The sequence below is a fragment of the Candoia aspera genome, chromosome 1 (genome assembly GCF_035149785.1).
Source record: "Candoia aspera isolate rCanAsp1 chromosome 1, rCanAsp1.hap2, whole genome shotgun sequence".
Lineage (NCBI taxonomy): Eukaryota > Metazoa > Chordata > Lepidosauria > Squamata > Boidae > Candoia > Candoia aspera.
Genome location: NC_086153.1, coordinates 1,169,869 through 1,184,212, shown reverse-complemented (window position 1 = coordinate 1,184,212; position 14,344 = coordinate 1,169,869). Strand labels below are relative to the sequence as shown.

At 50.0% G+C, this 14,344-nt stretch overlaps 1 protein-coding gene across 2 annotated transcripts in view; it reads left to right on the top strand.

Annotated features, from left to right (window-relative positions):
- Positions 1 to 14,344, top strand: part of PHF12 (PHD finger protein 12) — a 29,466-nt gene that overhangs the window by 7,205 nt on the left and 7,917 nt on the right. For both annotated transcript variants that reach the window (XM_063295070.1, XM_063295061.1), the window contains exons 3-5: positions 11,186 to 11,258; positions 13,356 to 13,749; positions 14,031 to 14,151. In XM_063295070.1, coding sequence (XP_063151140.1) covers positions 11,186 to 11,258; positions 13,356 to 13,749; positions 14,031 to 14,151 — 588 coding nt within the window. The remainder of the gene's footprint in view (positions 1 to 11,185; positions 11,259 to 13,355; positions 13,750 to 14,030; positions 14,152 to 14,344) is intronic.

Sequence of the window (14,344 nt, the reverse complement as noted above, 5' to 3'; positions counted from 1 at the left end):
CTCAACATTCCCCAAAGCAATTCCCTTTTTGTAAGTATTGGGAGTTATTGATGTTTTGGCCTTAAATAGGTCCAAGGTTGGTAAAATACCACAGTTCTGTAGCTTCAAAGTAACGGTCCAGAAATGCAATACAGTTAAGAGGTTTCTTCCTTCCCTTTATCTTTGCCTTTCATGAAAAGAAATCAAACGATTTGTGACTTGCATCATTCAGATGTAGCTAAGGTGGAAACTTGTAACTTCAGAACCCTTATGCAGGGTTCTACAGAAGCAGTCGCTTGCTCAAAAGCATCCTGTCTGTGCCGGGATTGGTCTGGCGGCGCCAACGTGCACTTTGGGTCTCTGGGAATGAGTGGTTGCAATTAAGAATCCAGTTATTGTAACTTGAACCCAGCTTTCTCTGCACTCAGTCACTTTTCTTACTGGGGGCCATGGCTCTACTGTGGCTGCTATACAGCAGGCACTGTGTAGCTTTGATTGTGTTATGAGTTTCTGTTGCAGCTTTTGAGAGCCGCCTCTTCTTCCTGAAAAGAAATGAGATTAAGGCGAGGGAAGGCAGCAGCTTAGCAGGGACTTTGTAGTGTCTACGATTCTCTCAAAAAGCTCTGAGCTTAGTCCCAGGGACCTGTGATGGAAAAGTCTGCGGCAGACCTCTCGAGAGAGTCTCTGCTGGGTGAAATCAGGAGTGGACCGCCTCTGCCCTCCCAGGTCCTGGGGAATCCGTTCCAAGCCATATTGCCTGGAACTGCTGGAGGTTCTTTTAGAGCAAGGGGGCACAGCCTGTGACCTGGGGACATCCCTTATACTGACCCTGCATTTTGTCACCTCCGGGCAACAAACCCCGATACTGTCCCCAGGGGCTCTCACTTGAGCCTTCCCTCTCTCCTTCCCTAAGAGAGGGAAGGATCATTGTTGAGCTTTTGCTTACATGTTTCCTAATTTATTTTAAACCTGTGAAGTGCAAGGACGCAAGGATGTCTGTAAGAAAGAGTGAGGGCGCATGTATGTTCAAGTGTAATAATTACATGGCAAGTGTAATAATTACATGGCTAATCACAGATGATATTAATATGTAATTAATTACTTAATGTTTCATTAATGGCATTTTAATCACCCACCTACTTAATGTTTTTATGGAGCCAATCCCCTTTTTCAGTGTGGGGGTAGCATTTCATTTTTTAAAGCCTGGGGCGACCCTCGGTCCAACCTTTCATAAAGCCCCTGGAAGACCAGAGATCCCCTAGCTCTGGGTTAAATAGGTTGTTGCTTTGCCCAGCCCTTGAAACATTGTCCCTCTGCCCATCTTGGAATAGGGCTGGATTTTTAAATGGAATAGCAGCAGTTGGGCATGATTCAGATCTACAAATATAGAATGCTGTCTTTCCCTTCATCTTCGCATATGGGTACATGTTTATGGACTCCACAGAGATCCCATTTTGGGGTAGGGATTGTGGTTATTCCTGTTGAACCCTGGTGACACTGGATTGGAGATGACCTGGGCGCTTGGTCAGCTACAACTGAGTACCCTCCTTGTTCTGGTTGGGGGGATCTCTCTCTCTCTCTCAGCTGGGTTTTAGAACTGGCTCTGGTTTTGAAATTATATCTTAGCTGAGGGAAAAGAAGCAAGCTGAAAACAAGGGGGAAATCAGAAGAGCTTTTTTAATTCAGCTATTGCATCTTCTCAGGGTCATTCAGCAAAGTGCTCCTAGGTGCTTTGTGATATTTTGTATTCTGGCCTGGTGGACATCTGATGGAATCCTTGGTAGCATGCTGTTTCATATTGGCTAGACATTTTGAACCCAAGCTGGGTGGCCTTTGGCCAGCCACTCTCTCTCAGCCCTAGGAAGCAGGCAATGGCAAACCACTTCTGAAAAACCTTGCCAAGGAAACCGCAGGGGCTAGTCCTGGCAGTCACCAAGAGTCAACACTGACTCACAGGCACCACCCCCAAAAAGTCACATGTAAACCTGAAAACTGTTCAGGAAGCTCATCCAGAGATTTAGTGTTTGGTGCCAATGGTATATTTCTATGTGTTTTGTGTCTTTTATCAGAGCAAGTGAGGCACTTACAGTGCTCAATTGAAGTCTGCTACATTAATGGAGTGACATAAATGCAAGTGATCTGAAGCCTAATCAAGACAAGTTGGAAATACCTGTAGCAGGCGACCCTTAGTCCAGAACAGTGGCATCTTGGTCTTTAGAGGTACAGGTGCTCTTGTGGATTAGAGTTTAGACTGGTACGAAGGTTCTGTCCCTCTCTGGATAGGGGTCCTGTGGCTTCGGTAGCCCGTGCCTTGGTAATTGCTTTGGTTGCGGCAATACACCATACATATGGCTGCCTCTGAAGGTAGTCTGGAATTTCAGTTTGTGCTGCGTGGAATGACCTGTCATGATGGTTGTGTCCCAGTATTATGTTTAATGGCTTCCGGTTCTTTGCCCCCCCCTTCAAAGCCTGGGGAGCTCCTTTGAGGAACACCTCTTTTTAGCTGCTCTGAATGCCACTGCCAACTAAATTGTGACAGGTCTTTCCATTTGTATTTCAGTCCAAAGATATACACTGTCCCCCACCAGATCAGTGTGATCTTTTTTCTGTTCTTTGGGTTTTATTTGCGTTTTGTATTGTCCTGAGACCAGCTGCTATTGGGCAGGTCAGTAGCTAACTACAAAGACAGCCCGTGGACTCAAGCTAATCATCTAAAAGACATAACCCAAGGAAGAGGGGCCGGGGGCATAAACTCCTTATGCCGGATCTGCATAGGGGCTGTGGTTCTGGAGGCGGGCAGTTCCAGGCTCCACCTAGCATTTCCTGGGGGGTCTGGAACACTCCTTCCCCGAAACCCCGTAAAGCAGTTGCCCATCAGGGTTAACAACGTTGGATTACCCAGGCCAAAGGTCTGACTTGACATAAAGCCATTTCCTCTGTTCTTGAATGAAGGTCAGCAGCCAAAAGGGGCTAGAGATGCAGCCAAACTGATGGAGTGGGACTGATTTCCATTTCTTTCTCCTTCTCCCTCTCCCCCCCCCGCTTTGCCTTTTGGGAAGGTGCCTAGTGCATGGCAGTTTTGACAGGGGCGGAATGTGGTGGAGCGGATGCAGGGGCCGCCTTCTTCTGCAGATGGATTGATAGACAGGTAAAATAAACCTTGATGAGAGGAAGCAAGCCATAACGCCCAGGAAGTTTTCACGGGAAATAAGTGGAGATGGAAGAAGAAGACAAACTTGAGCTTTCAGTCTTGGCAGCCTCCTCCTCCCTCAGGTTCCACTGGAGTTGGCACCACACCGGACAAACTCAGAGCATGTATCCAGACATTTTTTTTCTTCTGGGACCAGGATGCTGGGTCCAGAGTCGAAGCTCCTCTGAGCCTAAAAGTCTTGCCACGTTGAGATCTTGGCTCAGCTGTGTGCATCTTTCTGCTCTGGAATCTGTGCTCTGACTTGGTCACTTGGCACAGTCTCTCAGTGCAACAACTTTGCTTTCTGCTGCAGATCCTTGTGTGCCTTTTGTGCAATTTCCTCTTTGCATTCTCATGTGGCAAACAGGCCTGTCACACGTGGGGAGGCAGAGGGAAGGGCCTGGAGCAAATACATATATAGCAAGTAGGTGGGTGTAAATAAGTTTTCCATTGCTACGCAAATAGATCTGTTTGTAAAAAATTAAAAATAGTGAAAAATGAAGGATTAGAAAATACAGGACCGCTTGAGGAACGATGCTGAATCATAAACATTCCTTACAATGTAATATTGCAGCAGACTGAAAGGAAGTTAAATATCCTGAACCTTTTGCACACTTGGGAATGAACTAATATGAGCTAGAGTTAATGCTGTACAGATGTTGGGTTTCGCAGCGGCTTAAGGGCACAACCGCACAGCTCCCTCTCGGCGAGGAGAACCCCATTCTTCTCTGATGGCAGAATATGCAAGAGAGCTGGTTTATTTAATTATTTTACTCCATTTCTACGGCCCCCCATCTCATTATTGTGACTCTGGGACTGACTACCTACCATGTTGAGCCCAGTAACTCCTCCGGGAACTCTTCGTGGCCAGAAGGAAGAAGAAAGTGTTTCCTGGGAGGTAGAAAATGCCCAGTGACGTTAAGCGCCAGCTAACTGATCTGAGTCACCATCAGGCATTCTGCACTTTATTTGAACAGGCGGGGGGAGAAAGGAGCATCCATTGCATGTGCCTTTGTTTGCTGAAGCCTTTGGCCATTCTTGATCTCTTTTTCTCCACTCGCTGTTGACAGTATGAAACCTAGACAGCTGCTAGCATGTCCGGTTTTAAGTAATCCTGCTCATCTTGAAGTGATGTCTGAGTTTCACAGGACACGCAAGGTGCCTAACAACACAGTTTCCTTCCTCTGAGCCTGCTTCTGAAAGTTCTGTGGTTTTTCAGTAGCAAAAAGCAGCAGCCACGTATTGTATTTCATTTCAGTATCCCCTTCCACCCTGAAAGACTTTGGATTGGTTTGCAGCCTAAATATAGAGTCCATCTCGAAGGTGAAACGTATTCTCTGCTGCCTCCAAGGAATGCCTTGACCTGTTGGGCTACAGCAGCCTGGTAAGCCAGAAGGAGGTGCTGGTTGCCAAAACAGGGCTCCTCCCGAGGCAAGGCCTCTGGGCACGTTAAGCGGGCTGTTCTGCTGACTGCCGTGGGCGGAAGTCTTCCTTAATGGGGATTGGTTCCCACAGGATCTGTAGAGAGTGGATAGAGAGGTGGATTCTTAGGGACTGGAGGGGCAGGAGGTCTTTGGTTGCTGTTTCTCCTTTCCTTGCCTCTCCCAGCTGGCAGGACCCTGGCAAAATGCTCTGCTCGGTAGCAGGAAGGGAGCTGTTTTCTGACCATTACAGGCAGTCCTCGCTTAACAGCCATAATGGAGACCTGAATTTTGGTTGCTAAGTGAAGCGGTCATTAAGTGAATCTGACCCAATTTTACAACCTTTTTTGCAGCTGTCGTCAAACACATCACCACAGGCGTTAAGCAAGCCATGTGGTCATTAAGCGAAACACATGGTTCCCCATTAATTTTGCTTGCCAGAAGCTGGCTGGGAAGGTTGAAAATAGAGATCACGTGACGCTGCAACGGTCATAAATGTGAACCTGTTGCCAAGCATCCAAATCGTGATCACGTGACTGGGGGGAACACTGCAGTGGTTGTGAGCGTGAGGACCGGCCATAAGTCATTTTTTTCCAGCACCGTTGTAAGTCTGAGCCATCACTAAATGAATGGTTTGCTAAGTGAGGACTACCTTTAAGCTGCCTCTTGGGAAAGATAGGTCCTCTCTGTTTCTTTAGTTCCATCCCAAAGCAGGAGGAAAATGCTTGCCTGGGACAGCCCTTGCCCGCTGCACTTCTCCACAGTGGGCATGGAGCCCGGCTGAGGCAGCTTACCGAAGATGTTTTCTCCCCAGAAGGATTTGGCAGAAGTTCCAGAGGGACCTGCGTGGGCCAGGGGTTCCATTAAAGTTCTGCAGGATGGCAGATTTGTCCATGGGGTATGGGGAAAATGATTTGGGGTGCTGAGTTGCTTGTGTGTCAGACTAAGCAGAAGAACAGCCGCTGGGTCTGTTTTTTGCAGGAAAACCAACAGTGTTTTGAGCACCTGAAAAGCTAATGAATAAATTATTGTGTAAACTTGTAAGTGGTTGACAGTAAGACAGATCCAGGGAGCTCTTTTTTTTCTGTGATGCTTCTTGTATGACGAATTTGCAGAATGCATCGGGTATCCTGAAAGAACATGATGCAACTGCAGGACAAGCCAAGTCACGCCCTGCCCTCAGGCCCCGAACCTTAACAGCCTAGTAGCATGCTCTTCCTGGAAGGAAGCAAGCTGTGTAGCGACCCTGCAAAGTTCTGTGTACGTTTTGCAGGATGTGGGTGCCGCCTCCTGTCAGAAACCTTTTTGGCCAACAGCAAGGCAGCTTGTGTGCCTCTCGCCTGAATGCTGACAATGTTAACCTCGGGTCAAGGGAGTGCAGGCAAAACGCTGGGTTCCCTCAGCACCAGCAGTCCAGCTTCCAAGAGGGCTCCTGAATAAATCCCAGCAGCCCTCGGTGCAGGCCCGGCTCTCTGTTCTTCTGGACACCTTCCAGCTGATCAGCAAAACAATTTGGTATCGCTGGCAAGGGTCCGCTTCAGGTTTGCTTTGCCGCTGTCCTCTCCAAATCTTATTTGGAAGCTTCTCTAATTAGAGGGCAGCCGTTAATTGGGATTGTGGTAGCTGTATGTGGAAAAGCCGCCCTTTTTAAAAATCTGCTCACCCTCCTCTGCTGTGTTCTGGATTTGGGGTGAGATTTGGGGGCTGTTCTAATTGTGCCTGGAACTTCACCTGGGAAATCAGAAGGCCAAGCAAGGCCACCTCTGGCTTTTTCCAGTTTTCCAGCTGTGGCTTCTTAGATGTGGTCGACATGTGGATTTTTCACTATGCTCTTGAGGCTGTCGATCATATCCGCTTGCCTGATTCCTGAGCTGTGCTCTCAAAATGGCTGCTTGCTTCCCTGCCTCCTGCTTTGTTAATGTGGCTGGTTCTAAACAGGAGGAACAGGAAGCTTTGGGGTCTCGCAGGCAGGGGGTGTGTCAGTGCCAGCTGCATCCCCAGCTGGTTCTCGGCGACTTGCAACTGAGTCACGATGAAGTTTGCTCTGCAGTCCGGCCTTGGTACATGTGCTGGGCTTCCTCCAGGGAAGCACCAGTTGGCTGAAGTCCTGCGTGGCCAACTTCTGCCCAATTATCTCTCAGGCCCATCTCCTGCCTGCCTTTGCAGCCAACAGCAGAGCATTTTCACCCACTCACTCACTTGTTCATATATTTATTTTTATTTGGTTTGGTGCCGCCTGACTCCAGGTGACTCTAGGCGGCTCAGAATACAGCAGACAACACAAACCAAACTTGGAACAGAAGGGGGGGAAAAAACCAAGTTGACGAATCTGGCAGATACCCCAAAACATCCCACCAAATCCAACATCCAACAGAGGGGGCTCCAGCCCTAGAGGTGTAGGTGGCATGGCAACCAGAAGAGAATGTTGAACCACATCCTTTGAGCCATTGGAGTGGAGGGTGACGAGGTAGCAACTGGGTATGGGATAGTGTTCCAAAAGAGGAAAGCCTCTTCCCCCTCCCCCCCACCATTTTAACCACAAGGAAATGCTATTTCTGTGGCAGGCCAACCCCCTCAAGTCCAGCAGTCTTGGTCATGCACAGCCAGCTCGCGGCATTCGGGATCTCCTCTTTAGGCTTCCTAGCAGCCCTTTGGATAGCATGTGATACCAAGGATAGGAAACCACCGATGACTGACTGCCATTAGACCCTCTCCGGCATGGATTGCTGGTGACTGCACCCCAGATTGCCAGGGCCTTCCTCCAGGCAATTTTTCTTCCATTTCCAGGTCTTGCCAGCAGCCCTTTTGTCCAAATTTGTCTTAAAACCACTTAAGATGGGGCGTCCTCACATCTGATAGCTACTGATTCCACAGTTGTAACTCTGCCATTATCCATGGGGAGGGTGAAATGCAGTGATTGTGTTGGAAGACCCTTCTCAGAGAGGGAGAATTAACTTGTGGCCTAACAATTACTGCTGTGCTGCTTTATGGCTCTTCCAGATAACCCTCGAACAAGTGTAATCACGCTTAGCCTTTGTGTAGCACTTCTGTGTATTCAACAGTGCTTCACGTATCTTGTCTCTGTAATTTGTACAATGTCAGCAATTCTGCATGGCCAGCTGATAATGACGATTCCCAAACTGCAGATGTGGAAGATGCTGAGAATGAGCTACCTGAGGACCAGGGATGATGCATGGGGACCCTTTCTGATCTTTAAGAAAGGAAGCAGTACGCTGGGGAACTGTGCTGGCCAGAGTCACTTGTTGAGATGGGCGGCTACAGAAATCAAATAAATACAAACATACAGTTGTAATCGAAATTATGCAACCCCCATTGCAAATCAGGTTGATTGTCAAAATGTACAGACTTTCAGCTCTTTGCAATGGACAAATCAAACAAAAGCAATTGAAATAGCTCAACACAACGAATGCATCAAGTGGTGTCCCCAAAGTCCACTGAAAATGCAACTTATAATGACTTCCCCAGTCTAAAAATTAGTCAACCCCCTGAAAAGAATCCGTCACAACAGCACACATACAGTATGCAAAACAGGTGTTGCCTCAAGCACACCTGATGCAACTAATCGAGGGCTTCATTAGTTGCACCAGGTGTGCTTGAGCTGGAACACGTGAAGTACCTGAACTGGCTTGGGGTTTGTTGAGTGTCATGTTTGACTGCATGGCTAAGTCAAAAGAATGGTCCAAAAAGGTAAGAAAAGAGGTCATCGCCCTTCGCAAACAAGGAACAGGATACAAAGAGATAGCAAAGGCACTGAATGATCCTAGAAACACCACTGGAAGCACAGTTTGCAAGTTCAAAGTTCAAGGAGCAGTGGTGACACTACCTGGACGGGGCAGAAAAAGGAAGCTGTCAGTGGCTGCAAGCAGATTTCTGAGAAGGCAGGTGGAGAGAAACCCTCGAGTGACTGCAAAAGACCTGCAGCAAGACTTGGTGGCAACAGGCACTGAGGTTTCAGTGAGCACAGTAAGGCGCGCACTAAACAGAGAAGGTTTCCATGCCAGAACTCCCAAGACGTACGCCACTGCTGACCCAAAAGCACAAGGAAAGTGCTCCAATATGCTCAAAATCATATAAATAAGCCACAGAAGTTTTGGGATTCTGTTCTGTGGAGCGATGAAACAAAACTGGAACTTTTTGGCCCGATGGATCAGCAGTATGTCTGGAGGAAGAAGAATGAAGCATATGCTGAAAAGAACACTCTGCCTACAGTTAAGCATGGTGGTAGCTCAGTGATGCTCTGGGGTGCTTTGCATCCTCTGGCACTGGAAACCTGCAGCGTGTGGATGGCAAGATGGATTCATTGAAGTATCAGGAAACCCTAGGAGAAAACATCATGCCGTCTGTAAGGAAGCTGCAGCTTGGGCGTCATTGGACCTTCCAACAGCATACCTCAAATTCCACTAAGGCTTGGATGCAGAAGAAGTCCTGGCCTCCTGTGGCCATCACAGTCACCTGACTTGAACCCCACAGAAAATCTCTGGTGGGATTTGAAGAAGACGGTTGCAGCACGCAAACCCAAGAATATTACTGAACTGGAGACCATTGCTCATGAGGAATGGGCTAAGATTCCTCAGGAACGTTGCCAGAAGCTGGTGTCGGGCTATGCACCTCGTTTGCAGCAGGTCACAACAGCAAAAGGGTGCTCTGCTAAGTACTGAAGATGCTTGCCATGAAGGGATTGAATAATTTTGAGACTGGGGAAGTCATTATAAGTTGCATTTTCAGTTGACTTTGGGGACACCACTTGATGCATTCGTTGTGTTGAGCTATTTCAATTGCTTGTGTTTGATTTGTTCATTGCAAACAGCTGAAAGTCTATACATTTTGACGGTCAACCTGATTTGCAAAGGGGGTTGAATAATTTCGATCACAACTGTACATGTGGGAAGATGCAGTTATTCTTCAGTCTTACTGGGGGCTTCTCACTAGGGTTAACTGGTTGGCCTCTGTGGAAACAGAATGTAGGAGTCAGTTGGCCATGACCTGATCCAGCTTCAGAGCTCTGCTGATACCCTTTAACAAGCCAGCATTTCTTCATGGTGGCCAACAGCTGTTAAAGTTCATAGGTAGGAACCTAAGACTTCCTCAAGATCAGATCGGTCAGGAGTGGAAATAATGGGTGTCATCGCTCAGGAAAACATTAAGCTACTTCTCCTAGCATAGCATATGTCATATAACGATATCCTCAGCATCCTTCTGGGTCCCGCTAAGAGGTTTCTGTGACTTCATGTCAAATGGGACCTCTTGTATCCAGATGCTGCCTCCTTCCCTTGCTAGATAGATGCTGCCTACAAATCAGGTGCCACAATCAGTGTGGTTGTGTTTGAGACCCCTCAGGACTCTGGTTGTAAGGTTTGCCCCAGACCTACCCCGCTAGCTTGCTGTTCAAGAAGGAAAGTCTCAAAATACATTTCTTGGTGTTTCTGAATCACAAGCCCTCCCTAAACGGGATGGAGAACTAGGCTGCCAACTCAGCGTGGAGCAAAAAGCTGCCGAGTTCTTGGGCGGAGGGGGGGGCAGCCAAGCCACATCGTGACTCAAGATGGCTTTCAGGCCTTGGGGCCCACCTTTTAATATAAACATTCCTATAATCCATTTTTATTATTTCTAAGAGTAAGGTGGCCTTTACAAGATTGAAACCACAATAAAAATGCTTGCAGTGCTTTAAAAGGCCGACTTTAAGCAGATCTCTCTTCACATCTTTCCTGAAAGCCATGAGAGCGGTCACCTAAGTCCCCAAAGTTTGGGGCTGTCACAGCAGAATGCCCTTTTCCGTGTGTGTGTCAAGCTGTTGCAAGGTTTTGTGGTTAAAACTGGTGCTTTGAATTTGAATAAAAGCTCCAAATAATTGACAGCCACAGCAGGTGTGTGGAATCTGTTTACAGCCAGGAACAGCTTTTATTTATTATTATTTAGATCAGGCCTGCATAACTCATAGAGGGGAAAGGGCCACACTGATGAATTAAAAATTATTGTGGGCAGCAAATGAATATCCGGCACGCTGAACAGCAGCAGCGAGGCTTGGAGGCGCTCGGTAGCACATCTTTGGTGGGGGGGACGACAAACGTATTACTTTCCTAAAAACGCCAGTGGCCTGCGGGCTGTGCAGGCCTCTTCTAGGCAACTCCTGGGTGAGAAGCATTAGCCACTGCCCAGAAGGTGCTGCAGCTGGCCTCGGAGTATAAGCAAGTGGCTGGATGCCTTTGGTCGCCAGCGAGAGGTTTAGGGTGACTGGTCCCAGGATGCAGCTGCTCGCTGATCCCGCGGTGCTTGGGGGAGAACTCTGGAAAAGCGGTGGATGAGGCAGGAGAGAGGAGTCCCGGCCCAGGAGAGCTCTGCTCGGGGGGACCAGCAGAGGGAGGGGATTCCCCTGTCACAGGCAAAGGGATGCCAGTACCTGAAGTCTGACAGTCCGAGCAGAACTTAGAAGCTGGGCGCCCTCCAGTTCCTGCAGGCAAAGGGGCTGCTGTGCTTATTGTCTGGGATGTGTTTCACTGCAGCTCATTTGTCGTGACTCCGGATCTCGGCCCCAGGATGCGTGTGGCTCACATGTGCTTCTTCTCTCCTCCCACAGCAATCCCCCGTTGAGCGAGGAGATGCTGCCTCCCGGGGAGTGGATGTGCCATCGCTGTACCGTGCGCAGGAAGGTAATGAGATTCTCAGCCTCCTGGGCATCCAGACACACACACACACCCTTCCTTCCCCTTTGGAAACAACAGAACCGATCCCGACAGCTGTGAGAAATAAGGCCTGAAAAAGCACAGCTGGTACTTTTGCGGCAGACCAGAGCATCTTTGAATGGAGAACACATTTTTGCACCTCTCTCTTAAGGGGGAAAGTGCATGATTAAGAGAAGCTAGATAAACCACCCCAAAAAGTACCTTGCTAGGCTGACGTGTCCTGTGTGAATAACCTCCTCCTCAGTCTAGGGCGGCCGTGGCAGCTTGACTTGGAAAGGCCACCGTCTCTGCCTTCTCGAGCAAACTGCAGCTGTGGATGGGGCATGCCGGCGATGCTGGCACTGGCCCCTTTTCCCTTCAGGCTGGCTGCCTCGGTTGCCAAGCCCCCAGTTCCTTCCGGCAGGTTCAGGGAGGTTCAGAAAGCATGGAATGACCTCCCATTGTTTCCATAGCAGCAGCAGGGAGAGAATGAATTATGCCTGTTTCCTTCATCCGTGGGAAATGGAATGAGGGGAGGTGACTGGGCTGGGCTCCAACTTGTCGGAGGGGCCTGCCCTTCCCTGCAGCCAGCCCAGCTGAATGCAGATACTGATTCCTGGGGCTGCCAGCCTGAAGGGAAAGAAGCAGCAGCAGGGCTGGGAGAGCCTTCTGCCCGTTGAGATACCAGGGTCTTCCTTCCAACCCTGGTACCCGGGCATCTGGGGGATAGCGTCTCCAGCTGCTGCTGCTGCTGCTTCCAAAATGGATCAGTTCCCAAACCAGCATGTTAGTGATGGGCTGATTTTAAAAGTGTTAAAAATAGGGGAGGCATTGATTCAGCGAGTAGGGGTGGGTAAGAAGAGGGGCTTCTTAGTGCCTTCCCAGAGTCCCAGGTCCTTGACACCTCCAGTTGAAAATGACCTGGTGGCAGCTGATGGACCCCAAAGCATGAAAAGCCCAGCTTAAGGGCTGCACAGCCTTCTTGGGCTCCCCCAGATGTGACCTTTTGGCCTGCCTTTCCTCAGTTTGGGCAATTGATGTGCAGCCTTTAAGCTGTTTAACTGAACAGCAGTCTCAGTTCTATCTGAAACGCACCACCCTTGCCCCAAGCTGCCCCCTGCTCTGACACCTTGATACCACCAGCATCTTCCTTTAATATATCCCTTGTGTCTGTTGGGCCATGGCACTCAACAAAGCGTGTGTGTGCCCAAAGGGAGTCCCTTCCTCCCTCCCCCCTCCGAACTTCTTTAAGTTTCGGGTTGCTTTTTTTACCCTCAGTAGCCCAGTGAACTGTTGGCATTCTTTTATTAACAAGGATTTGTGTTGATAGAACGAGTGAACAAAAACCTGTCTCGAAGCTAAGGTTGCTCAGCTCCATTAGCTCTTCCTGGCCTGGTGTCTTTTTTCCAAGGGTGGTATCATCTTGAATCACATCTGGTTTGCCTTCTGAAAAGATGGTGATAGAATCTGGGGGAGGCTCTTTGTTCAGAACTGGGATAGCCGCGATCCTTCCCCTTCAGGCGCTGTGGTCGTGACACACTTTATCAGGGCTCCCCTTTAGCATGGCTCGCTGGTTTCAAAATGCACAGCCAGGATGCTGCAGAAGCCAGCAAGCGGCAGCTGTTTTCCCCAGCATGCAGCCCTTCAAATGTGTGGGGGCCGCAATTCCCAGAAAGCCTAGCCAAGGAAACGTACGGTCCTAAGACATCTGGAGGGAAGCAGGGTTACAGTAGTCCTTCCTAAGTAGTCCAGAAACTCATCAGCCTCCTTCCTATTGTTCCTCTTTCCCCCAAACCAGGGTGGTTGTGATGCCAAGACAGTTCCTTAGCTGCTGTCTCTGTCTGCTTTTATGCAGCTGAATTGTAATTTTTAAACACATTTTAAAGCTTTTTTTTTAATGTGCCACTTTTTGTCGGTTACTGTAGTAGAAGGGCAAGGCAGTGTCCAAAGAAAAGCTGTGCCACAAAACACCCACCAGGGTAACTTCTTTGGGTTTCCGGGGAAGAGGTCACACACACAAGCACACCGATCCTCTGACCGCCCAGGGCTTCCGTGGGAAGACTGACGGCTCCTTTGTGCTTGCAGAAGAGGGAGCAGAAAAAGGAGCTCGGACATATGAACGGTTTGGTTGACAAATCTGGGAAGAGGACCTCGTCTCCAATCAGCGATGCCGACTACTTGGACCGGGCGGGCGGCGGCAGCCTCCGGACGCTTCCCCACGCCCGGCTCTTGGAGCGCAGAGCGAGCCGGCCCGGCACGCCGACATCCAACACCAGCACCGAAACCCCCAACTCGGAGCAGAACGACGTGGACGAGGACATCATCGACGTGGACGACGACTCCGTCCCCGGTGTGGAAGCCGAGGGCGGGCAGCCCCACCTGAAGCGGCCCTTTGAGCTGCTGATTGCTGCCGCCATGGAGAGGAACCCCACCCAGTTCCAGCTGCCCAACGAGCTCACCTGCACTACGGCCCTGCCAGGTGAGCGGCGGCGGCTCTCGCTCGGTGTGTGCGTGCGGCTCCCGAGGTCCCAGGAGGGGCAGTGCCAGCCCCACAGCAGCAGCGGCGGCACCAGAAGGAGCATCCCGGGCATCTGGCCTGGCTCGTTTTCCGCGCCGCTTCTGGCGTCGCCTGGGCCAGGCACACGGTCTGGAGGTTGAGCCTGAGCGAGGGGGTCTTCTGCCTCGGGTGCGGGCATGCACGGCTTTTCCTTCTCAGGCCCCCAACACCACCCAGCCCTGCTTCCCCTTCCCCCCTGCCAGGTACCAGCAAGAGGAGGAGAAAGGAGGAGACCTCCGGGAAGAATGTCAAGAAAGCACAGCACGAGCTGGACCACAATGGGCTGGTCCCCCTGCCGGTGAAAGTCTGCTTCACGTGCAGCAGGTACCAGCTTGGCCTGCGCTGGGAGGCCCCGCCGTCTCTGGGCTGGAAGGGAGGGGGCTGGGGGTCTCGCCTCTGCACACGGGACAGGGGAGGTTTTCCCCATTTCAGAAGCTCAACGGCCCCCCCGCCTTTCCAATACCCGTAACCCGCCCCTCCCCTCCCCAGCGACAGCCCCACCCAGACCCGAGCTTAA